The sequence below is a fragment of the Bombus fervidus genome, chromosome 4 (genome assembly GCF_041682495.2).
Source record: "Bombus fervidus isolate BK054 chromosome 4, iyBomFerv1, whole genome shotgun sequence".
Lineage (NCBI taxonomy): Eukaryota > Metazoa > Arthropoda > Insecta > Hymenoptera > Apidae > Bombus > Bombus fervidus.
The window spans coordinates 5,439,989-5,460,432 of record NC_091520.1 but is presented as its reverse complement, the minus strand read 5'-3'; the positions used below and the strand labels follow the sequence as shown (position 1 = coordinate 5,460,432).

The 20,444-nt window shown below is 32.1% G+C and overlaps 1 protein-coding gene across 1 annotated transcript; it reads right to left on the bottom strand.

Annotated features, from left to right (window-relative positions):
* Nucleotides 1-7,978: 7,978 nt before the first annotated feature.
* LOC139986335 (odorant receptor 13a-like) lies at nucleotides 7,979-13,005 on the bottom strand. The gene is made up of 6 exons (XM_072001576.1): nucleotides 12,742-13,005; nucleotides 11,750-12,095; nucleotides 9,895-10,125; nucleotides 8,683-8,796; nucleotides 8,431-8,586; nucleotides 7,979-8,165 (listed from the first exon to the last, which is right to left on the bottom strand). The coding sequence occupies exons 1-6, from the start codon at nucleotides 12,996-12,998 to the stop codon at nucleotides 8,115-8,117; spliced, it is 1,155 nt and encodes a 384-aa protein (XP_071857677.1). The 5' UTR covers nucleotides 12,999-13,005; the 3' UTR covers nucleotides 7,979-8,114.
* Nucleotides 13,006-20,444: the final 7,439 nt, after the last annotated feature.

The following is a 20,444-nucleotide window of genomic DNA, read 5'->3' as shown; positions in this document are numbered from 1 at the left end:
TGTTGTTCGGATTGAGGATCACTGTGCGCCCTGCTGCAGCCCTCCTTTCGATCGCGTAAGAATGTTTGCTCGCGCACAGGGATATTTCGGTTAATTTTTAATTGTCAATAACTAAAAGATAAAGCCGAAAACGTAACTTTTTATTCTTGATTTTTATCTTAATTTCGTTTCAAGATTCACTTCTTACATTTTTTTTACACCTTTAGCCGAACACTCTGTATATTCTATGTCTAATTGTTATCGATAACGAAATATTTCCAAAAATATTACTCCAAGTTCAACTACATATTTTAGTTGTAATAAGGACTCTAAGTAATGTTTAGCATTAATTGGTTATTTTTAACTAAAGTTAAAAATAATTTAAATAAATTTAAATAAATAAATAAAACATATGATTTAAATAAATAAAACATAGAAATTGTGGAAAACGACCATCTTGATGGAAACTCTAAAAAATGCTTATACTGTCAATTTTTTCATTGTCATTATTATTGTTTTCATAAATATGATAATTGCTTTTATTGATTTACATTTAATGTCTGAACTATATTTTGAGAGGGATTCACTGCTTAAATAGCTTTATCTAAATTCAAATAAATAAAAGATTAATCTATCCAAATATATATTATGAAGTAAACAAGCAATAAGTTAATAATGATAATATTCAATAAAAAAAAGATAATGTTTTATACTACAGAAATATTTAAGCGTATTTAAGTCTTATAATTCGCAGAATAATACTGACACACTTTCATATTAGCGACATCTCGAATAAATTCTTTAATATTTACTTTCCTAATTTACCAGTTTCTCTTGTGCTATAATTGAGCTTAAGTAATGTTTAATAAGTTTTAATCTGAAAAATGCCCACAAGTGAAATTAGTGATCATCGGAATTGAGCTAGTGACTTTGGCTTTTGAAGAAGAATGTTCTAAAATATTAGAAGAAAGAAGAAAAGAACGTTGACCTTTTCGGCATTGCGCAAAATAGGATTCAGCAGCGAAAATGAATGAAGGTCGATCAGATTTCTTTTTACAAAAATTTAGTTCTTTGATAGAGAAAGCCGATACTTTTTGTAGACTACCTTACCTGCAGAACTTAAATTGCTAGTTACTTTTCAGTATCTCGCTACAGGAACTCGTTTTCCTACTTTAAGTGCTTTTTATAGAGTAGTAACTTGTACCATAGCATTGATGGTTTCTGAAGTTCGCAAAATAATTTATGGAATTTTGGATGAATTCATTGGGATAAATATATTAAAAAATTCATTTATATGCATATGTATATGTAGAATCTGGGTTTTAAGAAATGCATTTATGTATTATGCAATATAATATATATACGCACACACATGCACGCGCACACATGCACACACTAGAATTTTCTATAAGAAATCTATCTTATTCTACGTATATACAAATGAATATACAACACATGTCTAATCCTGCACAAAGAAACATAGAAAGATATGAAAAATAATAGAAATACAAGGATTTAAAGATAAATATGAAGATAAATATCTTGTCTCTACAATATCTTATTGTATACCAAATGTACATCAATTGAAGAAATCGCTTAAGATACAACGCTGCTATTATTCTCTTTGATAACTGGGGATCGTATCTTGAGAATAATAAGTATGCGAAGTGCTTCTAAATGGTGCCGTTGATGTATGTACATATATCATGTGCTACAGCATAATTTCCGACTGCCTCGTATATTGCGTGAAGCATTTGGTGGAGATTTATAAATTTCCTCAACATTATCAAGATTCAATATAAATAATCTGAGAAAGAGCTAGGCATAGACTGGAGGTTGGACATTAAAGAAGCAGCGGACAAAACAAAAGAAAAAAGAGAGAAGTTAGGCATTTCAGAACAATGACTGTACTGGTAGAAGAAACTATTGTCACTGGATATTCAGGGAATTGCATCAGAATAGGACGTTTTTACCTTCTCATATTATACTCATCAAGGATATGAAACGCATCGAAATATTTAATTTGGTTATGATTGTAGGATCAATGTGGTTCAGCAAACAGACAGATCAAAAGACTGATCACATGCTTCATTGGAAATGTAAAACTTACGTAATTAAAATCATTTTCAACAATGAAGACATTTTTTAATCATTTTTTATGAGAATGGCTCATTCCCGATTCAAAGGTGTAGAATGCACCTAGGATAACCGCAACAAAACATTTCTTAGCACCCTATACATAGTATAAATATAAGCTCTATTTTATGAGTCTGGCTTCCTTTCAATTTTCTATAACTAACACAATCTCATATGCTTTTCGGCCTTTGAAAGGAGGGGGGGGGCTTACAAGTTATTTTTAATAATTAGTATAAACTAAACTAAACTAAAATTAATAAGTATCCTATAAATTATATTGTAACAACGAATTATTGTTATTAATAGATTTAACACTTATCTTTAAGATTTTACTCACATAAAACTTTGTTTTGCACGGCATTTGCTGTATAATTGTACTATTTTCATATTGCCTGCTTTTGTTGATAATTCCTCTCATCCATTCCTCTCCTTTTCTCAAGCCGTTCAGTATTTTAGCAACTGTCCTTTGTAGTTCTTGTCATACCTCCGCATCTACAATCCCCTATTAAATTTTCCATCGTCTCTTGCTCTTCAGTGTATAATCTGTATTTGTTTTTTTCGTCCTTTTTTTAATATTTATCTCTCTTTATGTTGCCGCATCCGAACCTTCGTATTTTAATCTCTTACATTGTATTTCATGATCGAAAACGTATTTAATACGTATTGCTCTGTATCTTTGCTTGAATTTCTGTTTACTATTTTTTCAGCTACTAGTAGTATACTAGCTTACTACTATTGCCCTTGTTTTATGGTTTTCTGTAGTTCCTCCTTCATTTTCTCAACTTGATTTGCTACTATATTCATTTTCTTTTATTTGTTTTCAACATTGTGTTATTATTTTGTTCTTGTTTTCTTCCCCAGTTTTTTCTTCATATTTTTCCGAAGATGTCCTGTACCTTTACTCCTAGGATAATATATGCAGATGTATTGTAATCTAATCCTAGTATCCATCTTATGTACTTTTGTTTTTTCTATTTTCTCGATTTCAGTCGACATCTCCGCTTCATAAAATAACTCCTATAAAGCTTCTAAACAACAATATGATTCTCACAATGTCACTCCTGAGTTTCCATTCGCATATTCTACACACTAGCTTGATGATTATCCTCGCTTTTTTCTAGCTGTTTCTTTTATGTGTGGTTCATATTTTTCATTTTTCTAGAAGTTGAATTCCATTTATTTAAATTCTTTCACCTTTCCGATTTATTCTAATCTATTAGGAAGTCAGAGTCAGTTCTCTTTTATTCAGGTACTCTTCAATTGTTTTATCATCTCTTTCAGCTCTTCTGTTATCTTGGCTATTAAGACCATATCGTCGGCATACGGCAGTGACCAAATCTTTACTTTTCTTATTATGTACCTTTTACACTCAGCTCTTTTTTTAACAAAGTCCTTTATTGCCCTTGTGAGTGTCCATTTTTGGTGCCTCCCATCCTTTTATCACAATATCATTCTTTTTCTCTCTTTTTTCTCTTACTTATTCTTACCTTTCAAGTATTTCGAGTCTTTCAATTGTCTAATTTTTTTACATCCCCTGACGTACCGAGAATCTCGACGGCACACCGCGATCGAGCAGTGTAACATGATTTAGTATAAGACAGTGTATAAGTTGTTGAGACAGTGTATGTAGGTACCAATTCAAAAGTAAAATTTCTTTATTTTTGATTTTTTTTTTCAATTAAATTTTTATTAACATATTTGTGAGGTCTTTCCCATAAAAATGAGACCAAACACAATATAATTTGTATTATATTTACTTATTGTTGAGGAGTAAATACCTTACATTATGAAAACGGATGGTACTAACATTTAAAATACGCAATAATAATTTAAGAAAGTAACTTATTTGTTTCTGTCTGAAAAACAAAGAATAAATATTAATATTGTGAAAATTAAGTTTGTAGTTTTTTGTAGATTATAATTATAAATAATGTTAGAATTAACTAAAAAATAATTTCCCAGAACTTAGAACATTTGTTAAATAAAAGGTGCTTCTCACAGTACATATTCGCTTAAACGTTAAAAGAAATATCGTAGCTCAATTCTTTTATTTTCTTCTTATTCTTTGCCTATGTTATCTTCATTTATTTCTTTATGCTCGTCCTCACTTCACAGTTTGAAGTAAATTGAACTACATCTTCTGAGAATCTTTTTCTAGTGAAAGGGATCATGTCTCGTTTTATATCATTAGTATGGTATTAGTATGCATTTGTTTGTGGAGGTATCATTTTTTTTCAAGCATTTCTAATATATTTTCCTATTATTTCTGTTCATGACTCAGTTAATAACTCTATGTAATCTCTAATTGAATAATATTTATGGGATAGTCCGACCTGCCCGTATATGTCGCTGCTTTCCGAAATATCTTATGGCGATAAAGTATTTTAAGTTTTGCTATTGTATTATTGTGGACAAATTGCCTAAGAAATATCGGGTGAACTATAAACAATGTTGCGAGAAAGCCTAAGTGCTAAAAGCCGAAAGGGTCAGAAAACTTTAATGGGCCAAGCGACCCATCAATGTGTTACATCAATCCACATCAAAGACCAGGCCGCGCTTCGGAACCGATGGGTTGATGACGGAAATAAAGATGTGGCGGCACTCGGCGACAATGTATGTCGCTGAAGCGAGGTGCCTAATGAACCCTCTATATCCCAACGGTCCTTTCGCCGAATGTTCGAGAAGGCCTAACAACCGCGTAGATAGTGGGGATATTAAGGGATAACAAAGAAAAAGAATCGGATTCCGCCGAGAGTCAAGTTGTAAGAGCTTCAGTCTTCAAAAATTACGGCTGGAGTTCAGAAGTAAATTGTAGTTAGTGTAAACCAAGTATTAAAAAATAAATGCTTTCTTTTTATTTCTTTATTTTTATCTTTCATTTTTTATCTTCGATTCCTCTTTTTTATTTTACGTGACAAATGCGTCGTCGGTCCTTCAGTCGAATAGTTACGCGGAAGAAGACCTACGTGATCATAATCGCGGACGGTTACGCAACATGTACGTGGTGGGGGTATGAGAAAAGACAAAGGAACGCTTAAGAGAATTGTTTCTGAAGCAATTAAACGTCAGACGCGTGTACCAACTGCAACGCAACATTTAGATCTTGCTTGTCAGAAAAGAAGCACAGTCGTCTGTGGAATATGTATCAATTTACGTAAGAGCCGGTCGCTTATATCGCAACTGGTAACGTTATGTAATTGGCGCACACCGGCAATGGATTGTCGCCTGTGTGATTCGGGTTTAACGCAGCCTCAGACGCAACCGCATGTAGTGATTTGGGCGAGATAATCCAAGCTTTAAAGGAGCTCTACACCACAAGATTTTTCTTGAGAAGGGTGAGCTTGAGAACTAGCGTGAAAAAAATAGGTAGAAAAATAATGTGAGGCAAATTAACCTGATATTTTCTTGATATCTTGGTTCGAAATACTGAGATTTGTTTATATTAAATATATATCATTGAAGCTGCGCTTCAAGAAGATACTTTTCAAAAGTAGAGAAGACACAACAAATTTATCATCAACATGTTAATCAACATATCAACTAAAATGACAGAAATTATTCGTATTCAGTTTAATTATTGATATTAGTTTGAGAATTATTTTATATAATTATTCACTTTAATTATATTTACATATAAAGGTTCAAAATTATTTGTTAATATTAATTTTTTATGGGTTTAACAAAATTTTTGCGTTAGGAAATCCCTTCAAAGAGAAATTCATACTTCTCAATTGTAAGGATTAAACGTAATATTCATAACCAAAGGTCACGAATTTTATAAATATCTACTTAATTTATAGCAGTTGGAATTGTGTACGATCTAACTGATATTCACATTCTGCAAAAAGAAGTTGTAAACAATGATAAAAAGGAAACACGTAGGTAATAGAGTTAGAGTTCTTATGGTCTCTAGCGTAAATATCTTACCTTTGAAGTATTATTTGCCCGTGTAAACGAACATATCTGCTTCAAAATAAAGACTACTTTTTTTATTTGTCTTAATTTTTCAGTACTTCTTATTTGGTATTTTTATTTATATAATTATATATAACTTAGAATTCTAAAATTTTTATTTTATTGGAATTCTCATATTTCCCGTAATAAATATTCTTAGGTCGTATTTACATCACGGATAAGCAATAAATATCTATTACATTATGTACATACATACGTTTAGTGGATTTTTATACCCTATCCGCAAAACATTATACAATTTTTCCTTTTTGGTCCGCATTTGCACATTAAGAGTATAAAACCTCAATTTCATATAATGTTAATTTCTAGAACATAAAATGTAGTAAATTTAAATGGAAGCTTGTTGTCAGTCGTAAATATAAACTTAATTATTATGAATTATGAATAATTATGAATAATTATGAAGTAAAAGTTTATAAATATTTACCTCCTCAATGCACGATATATTTACTTAAAAATTGCATGATCAAATTTTTATAGATGTTATTAGTAATGCTCTATATTTCAAAAAGAAATTATATATATAATACGTTCTTACTTTTTGTGTCTTGATTTGCATTTATTTGATACTTAAAGTATATAACGAAAAGTATTAAATGACATTATGAGAAAGAGTGAATTCATAAGGAAAACAAATATTCATTTTTAAATGTTCAAAATATTTCCTTTTAATTTAAAATATTTAAAATATTTAAAAATTTCTTAAGAGATATTGTGAAGCTATTATACGCCGGGTTACATTTGCATTACGTTATGATAACTGTTATATTATAATATATGTGTATACGTTATTTACGCCCGGTTTAAACAATTGTTATATGTACATTTCACTAGTCAATTATATTATTAATTATAACACAATAGCTCACGAAAATATTCGAACACCCTTTAAAACAGAACATTTTTTTTCAGAAAATTTCCTTAAAACCGGGTTTTGAAAAATTAGGACGATTAGTTTATGAAAATCGGTTGATGCAAAAATAAGCGAAAAACATCGAAAAATGTAAGGATCCTTAGATTTATGACAGTTTTAAGTGGTAGATAAGTGGAAAGATATGAAAAATTAAGATCTTTATCATTTTTAACCGTTTGTAACTAACCGATTTCGATGAAATTTTCAGCATGTGTAACTGGCATACTTAAATTTGCAAAACATACTATTTAAATTACAGATAAAGCGACCTTTACTATTGTAAAAATGGGAGCAGGAAAATATTCATATCAATATGTAATATTACCACCTCTTTTTTGATTGGCTTTGATTTGCACACTCTTTACGGATTGTAATAGACAGAATGCGCTGTTTATCATGGACTGCTCTATTTATACTTATCGGTTTTCGAACTTCCAGGAATGTTCGAGATCACTCCAAACACTAAAACTCTAAAACACTAAAAAATTTCAGCTTTGTGCCGACTCCTCTACTTGTTATCGCGACTCAACTATCACACCAAGAAACTTCTAATATTCGTGAAAATTCCTCCCACTATTTTCATTGTGACTCTGATCAATTGCCATTTATCAAAATATGGTTCACACGTCATATAGTAAATCTTCTAATATCTAAAAAAGTTTCAAATGATTTGTTCCAATTTTGAAAAACTTATTCCGTTTTAAGGGACGTTCGAACACTTTCGTGTACATTGTATATGGATAATCAATTGAATTATCATAATAGTCCCATTTCAGATATTTATTAATAGTATGTAAAATTAGAACAAAATAATGCAGTAACCGTAAGGGAACGATATATAAAAAAATAATTATACATAAAAAATAAATACTTAGAATATCTTTAAATTTAGATAACAATTGCAATACTACATTTTATGAAAACTATATAATGTAAATAAACTTTGAAGTAAACAAATTTTCCTGTTTACTGCACTTCATTAGTAGTATATGGTTGCTTCAATCTCCAAATTTCGAGTTGATTGTTTCATTGTAGTAAAATAAGTATTATAACAAGAGTATATTATTCCGGCGCACATCAATTTTTTACTATTGCAAATTTTCATCGTGTTTTATTCCATTGCATGTAACACCGAAACATAAGAAGCAGAGGCTTTCAACATCTATAAAACAGAATATAAGAAACATGACAATAAATCATTTTAATAATATCACTGTCTTGATTAATAATTTTAACAAGTTAAATGCAAAAAATATATTGAAGTTGACTGTATATCGAATAAAATAAGTAAAATTATTTTCATAATTGGATAACTAATATTAAAATGTATTTTGTAAACATAGTCATTTGTGCTGTGTTAAAAGATAAAAATTTATTTTCTAGAACATTTGGTTCAATTTTTTATAGAAGCGTAAAAGCATTCTTACATTAGCAAATGTCTCTAAAGAAAGATTCATAAATTTCCCAATTGTGAGATTCAGAGGCTTCTGGGAACGCAATATTAATAATAAAAGCGCGCGAGTTTCATAAATACTTAATCGATACCAGTTGGAATTGTACACAGTCCAACCGATATCCTCGCTCTGTAAAAAAAAGAATGATTTTATACAATAATAGAAAGGAAATCTTTTTACATAATCATAATAACCTTATTATAATCTTTAACATAAATATCTTACTTTTGAACTAAGATATTCGCCCGTATAACAAAGTATAAGTGCTTCAAAATTAACAGCTATGTAATAAGGAAAGCATTTTGCTATTACTGCAGGTGCTTGTCCACTGCTTAAAGACTAAAATGTGAAAGAGAAATATTTAATGATATAATCGCCAAGTAATATGAAAAGTACAGTGGCTCTCGAAAATATTCGACGCTTACCATAGAAAATTTGTATAAATATATTGCTTGCATATCACGAAACTGTTTAAAATACTTAATGTTAGTACTGTAATGAGACACGGTTATCGTGATTATAGTAGCAAAATTTGAAAACAATCCGATAATTATTGCAAATATACACTTAGTGAAAAGTTAGTATAGACTATAAATAGCAGTCTTAAACATATAATTAATGCTAAGTATGATCCCACTAGATGTTGTCGCTTATTAATATAGCGAATAATTTTATTGACTGTTCAAATACTTTTGTGATATTTGCGAAGTGTATAATATCTTGTAGCATTTATATACATTTAATACATTTTCAGATCCGTTTCAATGTTTACCAGTATAATCATGGTAGCCATATATCGTTACAGTACTGATGAGATTTCAATATGTTCTGTATAATACAATACACAAAACATTTTTTAGACCGTGAAACACAACGCGTCGTTATAGAACCACACATGCACATGCACACGACCGTTTCTTGCCCGATAACGGTCAAATGTCACGAAAGAGTTTGGACAGCTTCAAAATTTATAATCCATTTACAATCGCCGAAATAAGAATGGGTCACTTCGCATGCGTGGAGCTGCGGTAAAAATCCGAAATTCAACGAAGCTGTACTCACAGAACGACCCACAAAAAATTAACGAGATTGAGGACTAACGCGAAGCGTTTGAACGCACTCCACAACGAGATTGACACGAAATCGCAATGGCACGATAGACAGTGCCCAGGATGCGGGAGATAAGTGAGAGTAAATCGGAGTCAAGTCTATGACCAATTTCAGATCAAGAATGAGAGTTAGCGAACTTGATATGTTTAGGCCAACGATTAATAATCGAGCAATCAACGAGCAGTTCGTCGCCGATGGAGCGTGGATCTTTTTCGCGAAGTTGAGAAGTAATCCTTAACAAGACTGTTCAAATACTTTCGGGATTCACTGTAAATGAATATAAATTTTCACATTGTATTTTTCAATTTGATGACTGAATTTACTTACGGTTACAAGAAGAAAGCCCACAAAGCAGATCACTACAGTGTTAAAAAAGAATTGTAGCAAAGATATCAAAGTGAATACATTTTCGACATTTTCAAATAAACTTATAATTCTTTGATGTTTGGCTATAAGATTTTTTATGATTGTTATACGTAACTGCTTTTCATTATGACTATTTAAAATTTCTGTTAATCTATCGCAGAGTATATCGATCTGACTGGCTACATGAAGCACCTAAAAATAATGAAACACGCTTTCAGAAATTAGAATTGCCCCAAATTATTATCGTAATTTCTATGATATTTCTTATTGATAAATAATAACGAATAATATAATTATTAGCAGTAACTAATTGATAATGTAACTAATTAATCAGTAATACGTAATATAATACAGTTATATACAGGATGATTCATAAATGCATATCAATATTCCAGAAAGCGAATCTACACATTAGAATAAATAAAATGCCTCGTATGAACGTTGATGTTGGTTTTCAAGTTATGATTACACCAAACGCTCCAAGTGTCTATTTCGTACTACAATACACACTATTGCATAGCTTAGGATCGAGTTTCCCATCCGTATGAAAATATTAGATGTTCTTCGACTAATTTTAAATTCAGTTTGTATTCTTCCGCGCAGGTTGTGCATCGTTGTGCATACGTTGGGTTTGATGCACGATAGATCTTAAATGCTGTCAGAAGAAAAAACCTAATGGATTTAGATCGTTATATTCAAGCAATAATAGCCACGTGGCCTATCCATTACTATGAAAAGGAAATGAGGTGAAAATGTTAAATATAATTTCGCTTGAGTGAATGAATAAAAGTGTTAATCAGAAGACGTCAGATAGCCCACTGATCTTTATATGAAACAACTGGTAGTAAACACAAGCAAACAGAGCAACACTAATAGAGAAGAAATGTTCAAGCCTAGATCCAAATATGATACATTGCTGAGAAACTAAAATTAAAATATTTTTTAAATCAATAATTTTTTGACTCAAGTATCTTAATGCTTTCACGAAGAGAATTAAAAAAATGCATTAAATGGTGCATGAGAAATGTATAGTTTCATTTTGTAAAATGGAAGTAACCTTGAAATCTTTGAAACACTTCTACTTTCGGAGATCATCATTTAAAACCATGTAATTATTCCGAATGTTCTTATAATAATATTATTCTTTCGTTAACTTTTTTGACGTTATGGGTGAGTCCAAGTGCGTGGTATACCTTGCATGTTGTATAAAGCGTATGTGCAGCGTAACAGTTGCCACGATTTTTCAGGCACTCTCGATAATCTGACAAAAAAAATGTTTTGAATAAATATTAATTAGCTTTCGATCGGCTACAAATTGCAATATAAGAAATTTCCAAAAAAATGTTTTTTCAATAGAAAAACTTCGATTAAAGAAGTTCAAAATTCAATTCGTCCTCCCGATCATCAAGCTTGTCAGTCCCTGATTTTTTCTTTTACAGGTCCCATAAGAAGAAGGTATACGTAAACAAACTAAAGATCATTGAGCAGCTGAAGATTTCGAGGCGAAATACGAGGTTAATGGTAGATGAGTATCGAGTGAACAAAGGTTATGGAAAATATTCTTAAAAGAGTTCAGCTATGTGAGGTTGAAAATTGCGGGCATTTATGTCACACAGCTTTTGATACATAACTTAAAAAGATTCTCATAAATTATATTCTATTATTTTCGAAAGAAATACATCTTAAATCAGATATTCTTTAAATTATTAATTTTGTAAGTTCGTTAGCGACTTTCGTATCATGCTAACTGAAATGATTCAAAGAGAAGTAAATATATGAGTAATGTATGAGATTGAAGTAAAAATTAATAACTTACGAATGTTGCAATGAGAGCCATAAACATTCCTGCCATTAGAGTAAATATTGGTTGTATGACAAGTTGTATCGTCACAATGATTTCGTATATTGGTGAAAATGTTGCTTCGAAAGGAAATTCCATTCTCAATAGAAATTTCTTTTCCGTAGAATGTGATGCTTCAATGTTGTCAGGAACGAAAAAGGTGGTCACTGCATATAGAGAGATACTGCATGTAAACACTATAAGCATAACCTTCGCAATGCGATAGGATAAAATAGCTTTCTGCATCATTACTTCCATATTCCATTCAGATTTACAATTATCCCAGTCTTCGGCCATTATGATCAAAATTTTGGAAAAAGTTCTGTATAAAATAATATCCGCAGTCATATAGCTTTTATAGATGCATACACATCAATCATGCAATCATATAGGTACATCGATTGATCTGTGAAGTGGATTTTACACTCGAATCACTATCCTAGTTCAACACTTGTTTTGTATATCAGTTATTATCAATATTGTAAAAAAAATATATATATATATATTCTTTTCATACTGTTTACTTTTCTATTGCATCTTGTAGGATGCATTTTAAGCATTTCATTGAATAATACATTTAAAAATAATACTACTATTTTATGATAATAAGTTTTAAACATGCTATTTGAAAAATATTCTTTATTGTAACAGGTGTCTTTAGTCACTTGAGCTATGAAAACAAATTTTAACTTGTAAATCATTTTATCTATTATAGAATATTTCACATTATCATTTGAACATTTATTAATGAATTGAAATGATTATTTGCGTATGTAACGTTAAAATCGCGTTAAGTAAAACAGTACAATAAATTTTGGATAATGTATGATATTGAAAAATTATAGCTAAAGTGTTAATAAGTTTATTAGTAATAAGTATTAATAATAAGTAAAATAAGTTTGATGAATAGAAGCAAATATAAACTTAAAAGGAATAGATAAAATAAAAATAATCAGAAAGCATCTTACTGTTTGTGGAACCAAACGATAATAAACTTCAGAAGAAGAAGAGTATTTGAAAAAGTAACGCTTAACCCGTCTAATAAGTCTGTTAAATCGGCCGCTTTAACTTGAGTAAGACAATATGAATATTGAAATATTAAAAACGTTGACATCACTGTTGTCCATATGATATATTTGAAAATTCGACATGAAGAATTTGGCCATGCTCCAATCAAACGAAGGGTGATTTCAACTGGATAGCTAATAATGCCCTTTATAGCCATTGACGATAATATTCCCTGTAAATATGAATATTACTTCTTATTACTTACAAATTTGTATAACTCCGCAAGTTCTACTAGTGCCATATATAATCGTTTGGTGCTAATTATTGACAAACATATAAAAAACACTTAAAAGAATCTATTCAATTTGAAAATACGTGACACTATTCCTATTTAAAAAGTTACCTATTTGAAAAGTATCAAATAAATGATAATTTTACACTCTTGAGACTCGTATTAAACTAAGAAATATTTATTATCATTAGAGTGTGCATTTTAATGCAAATTCGTATTTTTGTAAACTTATTAATAAATAATAAGTATAAATATAATATAATATATAATAATATAATAAATAATAAAAATCGGCGGTCTAATTTTCCCACATACACACACCAAAATAATCTTTACATAATATTAAGAAAATGAATAAACACGTCTAAAAAGGGTGTATAAAACTAAGTGTAGAAACCATTGTAGTGTAATCCTACACTTCTGGATCGGTGGAGATCTATAAAAAAAAAAAAGCGCGCAAAATTGACCTTGAGCATAATTTTTAAGATCAACATTTTTTATAGTAACTTATTCCACTGATCACGGAGAACAAAAGTCTCAAAGGAACTATGGGTCGCAAATGACTCCTTCTCGCGGACAAAAATTTTAAAGTTTTAATAATTCTTAAATTGACTTTCTGGCACGATGATGGATTGCTTGGTGGACTGCTGCGATGTATTTACATTTATATTGGCTTTTAATGAGGAAGTACCGTGCTTTTTATAGAACAACAGAAAATTACAGATTAGCTCGTGAAATATATCAGAATACAGGAATAATGGGAGATTTCTGTGTGCAGGAGACATTTTGTGACAATGCGATTTTTAGCGGCTCCGTTTATAATGCGGTGATCAAGAATTAATATTGTAACGTCTGAATGTAAGCCAATCCGGAACCAATTGGCGTAATTAAGAACATGTTAATTGTCGCTTCCGATTGTGCTTGTCTACTAATAGTTGTACATGAAATAGTACGCGATTCTTCATTTATCCAGACATGAAAACTGAAATTAAAGCAAATTTCGAAATGTGGATCCTCGATTGTTGTCCAAGTAGTCCATGTTCGATATTCCTATATTTTTGTATTACTTATGTTTCACTTGAATATTACTATTATTACATTATTTAAGACTGGCGGAACAAAGTTTGGAAAAATGAAATAAAAACATCGTAGAAAAGTCGAGCGATATTGGGTGTTGGGTGTAGTCGATACAGAAGAAATTAACGATTACAGAACGAGCGTAGTTAAAAATTGAGAAGCGAGAGAGCTATAAAGGCTGCGAAGTCAGAAAACAACTACAACGAAAACTGCTTCCATCGCTTCGAAGCAGAACATACTGCAACTATCCCTCACAAGAAGAAATTGCAGAACCAGAGACAACACCAAATGCACAAAACGTATCGAACACTAACCATGGAAACATCAACACCTTTGGTAGCCGAAGTTATGCACAAGAAACTAATCAAGCACCACCCTTAAACAACCAAAACCAAAACAACAACAACAATGACGCTACAGAAATCAAGGAACTGCTCAAGCAATCCAACAGAAACACTGAAATACTAACAAAAATGATAGGCGAACAAAATGCAGTATTCAAACAACAAACACAACAAATTACAGTCATGCTACAACTACTTATAAACATGTTGAGTAAAAAATAGAAATGGACACGCTGAAAATAGCAGCTTAGAACTCCAATGGTCTACAACAACGGGCCCTCGAAACTAAAACATTTCTGTATAACAATAATACTGACATATTACTTGTTTAAGAAACACGTTTCACACCAAAAAGCAACACAAAAATACCATATTACACTAAAAATACCATATGATACCAAACACCCCTCAGGAAAAGCACACGGAGGGGCCGCAGTGATAATAAGTGTTCAAGTAATTACTTTAAGAAAAACTCTACATCTTTACTTTTGTATATCCGTCACCTGGACCCGCTGATACGCAGGAAATAGAATTTAGGGAAACAAAAAATATTCTAAATAAGGAGAGGTCCATATTATTGTGCACTTGAATATAAATTATGTTTTGATAATTTCCTTTGCTATAAATATATGAATGTGCTCTCTGTCGCTTCTATTGTATCGAAACACATAACACAAACAAAATAAGTTAAATGTCTAGAACTCCTCCTAGACTCACAACATACATGGAAGCAATATATTAAATCAATTATAGACAAAAAGAAGACAGATGTACTGGCTAACTAGTCGAAATCCTAAACTCAGCATAGAAAATAAACTAAAAATTTACAAAACGATAATAAAACCAATTTGGACGTACGGAATACCACTATAGGAGGTAGCAGCAATGAGCCATATAAATAAACTAGGCTCGATACAATCGAAAATACTCAGAACAATAATCAACGCCCCATGGTATGTCAGACACGAGGATATACGCAAGGACCTAAAGATACCAACGGTCAAGAAAGAAATCGGCAGAGACGCAAAAAACTATAAGGAAAGAATGGCAACACATCCTAACCAGCTGGCTACTGAAACGAGTAAAACCAATAGAAAAGGAAGACTAAAAAGAAAACATCCCACTGACATCACTAAAGAGATGAAATAAACAAACTCGAAGATGGTATCCTGTTGGGAGTAGCCATCCATATCTTATTTAGCAATAAAGTTAGAAAAATTTACCAAATGTCCAGCTGACAAATTGTAAAGTAGAAATTAAATAAAAAGAAAAAATCTTATATGTTCCTATAACTGGTAGTGTATGCTAGAGCAGAATATGGTTCTCCATAAAAAATAAGACATAAAAATTTTTCTTTATATAAGATTTCGTATTTGAAAAAAGCGATTTAGAAAATGTTCCAAGAATGCAGCATTTAATTGCTACGTTTTGCACAATATCTTATGTATTAAAAAAACAAATTCAATTTGAATAATATTTGAAACATTACATAACAGATAACTTGCAGTACATGTGTGTGCGTGTGCGTGCGTGTGTGTGTCTGTGTGCGTGAAAAAAGCTATAACTACCTTTGAAAGCTTTTATCATTCGAAAGAAGGTACCTTTTATGTATCTATATATATGAAAATATCTTCCTAGTTATTACAACAAATCACAGTCAAGCGATCACTGCATACTGAGAAACATTTTGTTGGAAGTAAAAGCAAAACTTATAAGTACTAAAACAATCTTCAGAAATGTTTATCGATCGAACGTAATTACCTACAGCGTATTATAAAGGAACTAATGCCTGCGTAATATGTAGTAATAACAGCGATTACCGGCTGAATAAGAAGAAAAGAAATACAGAGGGAACAGTCTTCTGTACATCGATTTGCCATAAACATCATTATGCACTATTTATATTAAAAATGCAAGCACTTGCCCTTCATCTTCCAATGAAAACAGATATAAACTTATTTTCTTGGAAAGAAGAAATAAAAAGTCGGAATCATATTTCTTATTGTGAATCTACAGTAATATTGAGTTTTTGTTACATTCTTATTTTTTTAGTAAATTTCATATTTATAAAAGAATTTGAGTTAATAACTATACACATTGCCATCACTTATGTTTCGCTGGAGCTTAAATTAATTTTAATTTTTAACATAAATATTTGTCAGTAACATATTAAAGATTAAACATAAAGATTTACAATTATTCTTATTTCAACATTCAGTTTAATGTTTTTCTTATTTTCATTATATTTTATATTTTATTATTACACTAAGTTGGTCTAACAAAATATAATAACATAAAATAAAAATAATGTCTCTAGTATGCAATTTTCTTGGAATGTTCTTATAATCATGTTCTATGTAGTTATGTTCATGGTATAGTTAGTGACATCTATCCGCGAGGCTTGCCGATGATATAATATTCGTAGAGAGTAGAGAAATTGAGCCCGTGTGGATAGGACGTGTATAAAGAGCAATCGTTACTCTTTTACAATTTATATTATTTCCGTTATATACTTTAATTAATAATAGATTTAGCGTTAAACAGATACTACATTTTCTTAGAAGTGGGATACAACCGCAGAATGATTACAGTGTGTACCGAATAATAACCGAGACTAAGAATTTACGATTTGCACACATGTGGCCGTTAATACGACGTCGATACACGAGAGTCGAGCTGTAACATACTCTCGAGGTGACAGTGGACGAGGTTTTGACGGATTTAACATGAATGACGATTTGAAAGGTAGCGTTTTCTGTAAAAAGGTACATGTTGCTAGTGGTGATTCGAAAATCGGCAAACGAGAAAACTTATCAAATTGTAATAAGTTGATTACCGCATTCTGATGTGGAGGAGGCGATGGTCATGGAATCGGTGGAGCGTCTCTTTCGCGATGAGTCGCAGATGTTGCCGAATCTTAACCCGATCGAAAACGATACACCGATCGAACAATGGCTGGACAAGATGGCGAAGTACGGAGAACTGTACTTATAGGACGAAATTGCTATGAAACATCATGCGTTGTGGAGGCTTACGGGCCAGAAAGTGAAGGCACAGATTGCTACGAGAGTCAGATTGCTAAGCAGTCATAGAAAGATTGGAAGAAGACACTCCAAGAAAAATTTCTATCACAAGACAGTCTCATGTTGCAGACAAAAAATGTGATCAACCATCGCCGTCGAGTTTTCTTTCGATTGCCGAAGCGTACACACGTGTGTCTAGTGCCTAGTGATATTCACAATTAGTGACGACCCTCCGTCGAATCTGAGTTGAAACAGAAATAAACCAAGTGTTTTCTAAACTTACTCGTGGAAAATCCAACACTTCTAATCTCTAATTCAAATCATAGCCTCTCGACTAGTTATTTCAATTTGAATTAACTAGCTCGAAGATAGCCCAAGTAACCAGATCAGGCCCTCACGAACAAAACTACAACCGCACCGTTCTACCTACTCCGTGGCAAAAGGATAATATATCCCACCTTTCAAACCACACCAACAGCATCAAAAAACGTAAGCTTGATTCAGTCAAAAAAAATGTAAAGATTAGTCAGAACGAACCGACAACAAGACACATTACCACTCACAACAGATTTGCAATATTAGATTCTACAGACAATTCTATGGACGTAGTTGAAACATCAACAATTCAACACACACAAAAAAATCCTCCTCCCCCACCAATCTTCATTGATGATGTTATCGGCATTCAAACAATGATAAAGACCATCGAAAAAGATATTAACAAACAGGATTATATACTAAAAATGAAAAACAATCAGGTTAAAATCCTGCCGGACAATCCAGACTCCTACAGAAAACTAACAAAGTTACTAAAAACTCTGAACGCAAACTTCAACATATATCAACTAAAACAAGAAATACCTTTTCGTGTGGTACTACGCAACATCCATCACTCAGCTAACTTAGATGAACTGAAACTTGAACTCTTAAATCATGGCCATGAAGTAACCAATATTAGCAATATAAGACATAGAATCACAAAAAACCCGCTATCCTTATTCTTTATCGACCTAAAGCAAAAACCAAATAACAAGGAAGCCTATAGTATCAATCGTTTAATAAATTCGGTAGTAAAAATTGAACCATCCTTTTATAAAGAAAAAGATAGTTCAATGCAAAAGGTGCCAAAGGTACGGCCACACGTAGAAATATCGCAACCACAATCACCGCTGCGTGGACAAGAAATTTATCCTAGGGCAGTCAGTCTTTCTTCCAAAATCTTACCGCACACGTCTTAACCGCTAACGGATAAAATCGCGAATTCATCGAACATCGATACATATCAAAATCAATCTCTCGGCGTTCTATCCATCAAATCGATCCATTTTCGGATTAATCAATTACTGTGCTTTCCGACACGACGAAGTCAAACAATTTCTGTCGACGCAATAATTATTGTAGGCTAGTGAAAATAAATATATATATATATATTCTATAACTGTGGATTCCAGTTATATTAAAAACTAATCACCCCTATTATCCTAAAAGAAATAAGGGGATCGCCCTGCTCGTGGTGTCGATTCGTACAATCGTAGCGGGAATTTACGACTCCCGTTGACGCGCTACATCAAACGATCGCGTCTCCCCGCGACTGGACGAAAATACAACTCCCTTCACCGATAAAAATTACCTGAAAATAAATAGATATAAAATAATATAACTTTTACCATACCTAACATCCCAGTTGAAAGGCCCACGTCGGTACCGGAATTATCATCAAGATCAGCATGAAACACTATGAGCTTCCATCATTCCAGAAGGATTATCTCCAAGATACAAACGTAGCAATGGAAAATTAGCATGGTCCAATCACCCCATCAGCAGTATATTGTCCTCCTAGACATTCTATTTCCACAGAAAACTTTTATAAATTCCTCGAAGACCCGGGCAATAGATTTATACCTGGAGGAGACTAAACGTGTGCTAAACATACGCAATGGAGTAGCAGACTTATCACAGTCAGAGGCAAAAACCTTTTGAAATCCATAAACGCCAACAGAGTTAACTACCTCAGTACAAACGAACCCACTTACTGGCCCACTGACACTAACAAACTATCTGACTTATTAGACTTCTTCATAACTAAAAACATCTCGCCGAGATACATCCAAATCAACTCTTCTGTGGAACTTTCTTCAGATCATTCACCCTCCATAGCAACAATTAACTCAACAATTATCGAAAATCAACCTAATGACTTAATAACACCAGCATAATAAACGCGTTCTGTTCTTCCACCCCTACTAAGTGTTTTATCAATAAACATGAATATCCCTATTACATATTAATAAAAATCGCAGAAAGACGTAGACTTAGAAGAGTATAGCAAAGTCATAGAACGCCTGAAGACAAGCGTAAGATAAATAACGCAATAAGAAAACTAACCAAAATCATTAAAAATGACAAAAATGACTGTTTTCAAAAATATCTTCCTACTCTGTCTCCCACAGCTGACTCCAACTACTCTCTATGGAAGGCATCCAGGAAACTCACTCGTCCTCCGCAAATAATCCATCCGATTCGCTGTCCGCAAGATGGATGGGCGCGTAGCCCTATACAAAATGCCAACTTGTTTGCAAACCACCTAACTAATGTCTTCAAACCGTATTCCTCCACTATTGCCGCCGAAGTAACGGAATACTTGCACTCTCCCTTCCAGATGTCTCCTTCTATTAAACTTTTTTCATCTCTGGAAGTTATAGAATTTATACGTCGCCTAAACCTCAGGAAAGCATCGGGACATGATGTTACTTATCTAAGTAACAAAGCTATCAAGGAGCTTCCAAAAAAAAGAATTGCTCTCATTACCTCTATTTTTAATGCAATCCTTCGCCTTGAATGCTATCCTGTCTTGGAAAATATCATTAATTACCCTTATCCCTAAACCTGGAAAACCAATACATGAAACTAGCTCTTATCGCCCAATT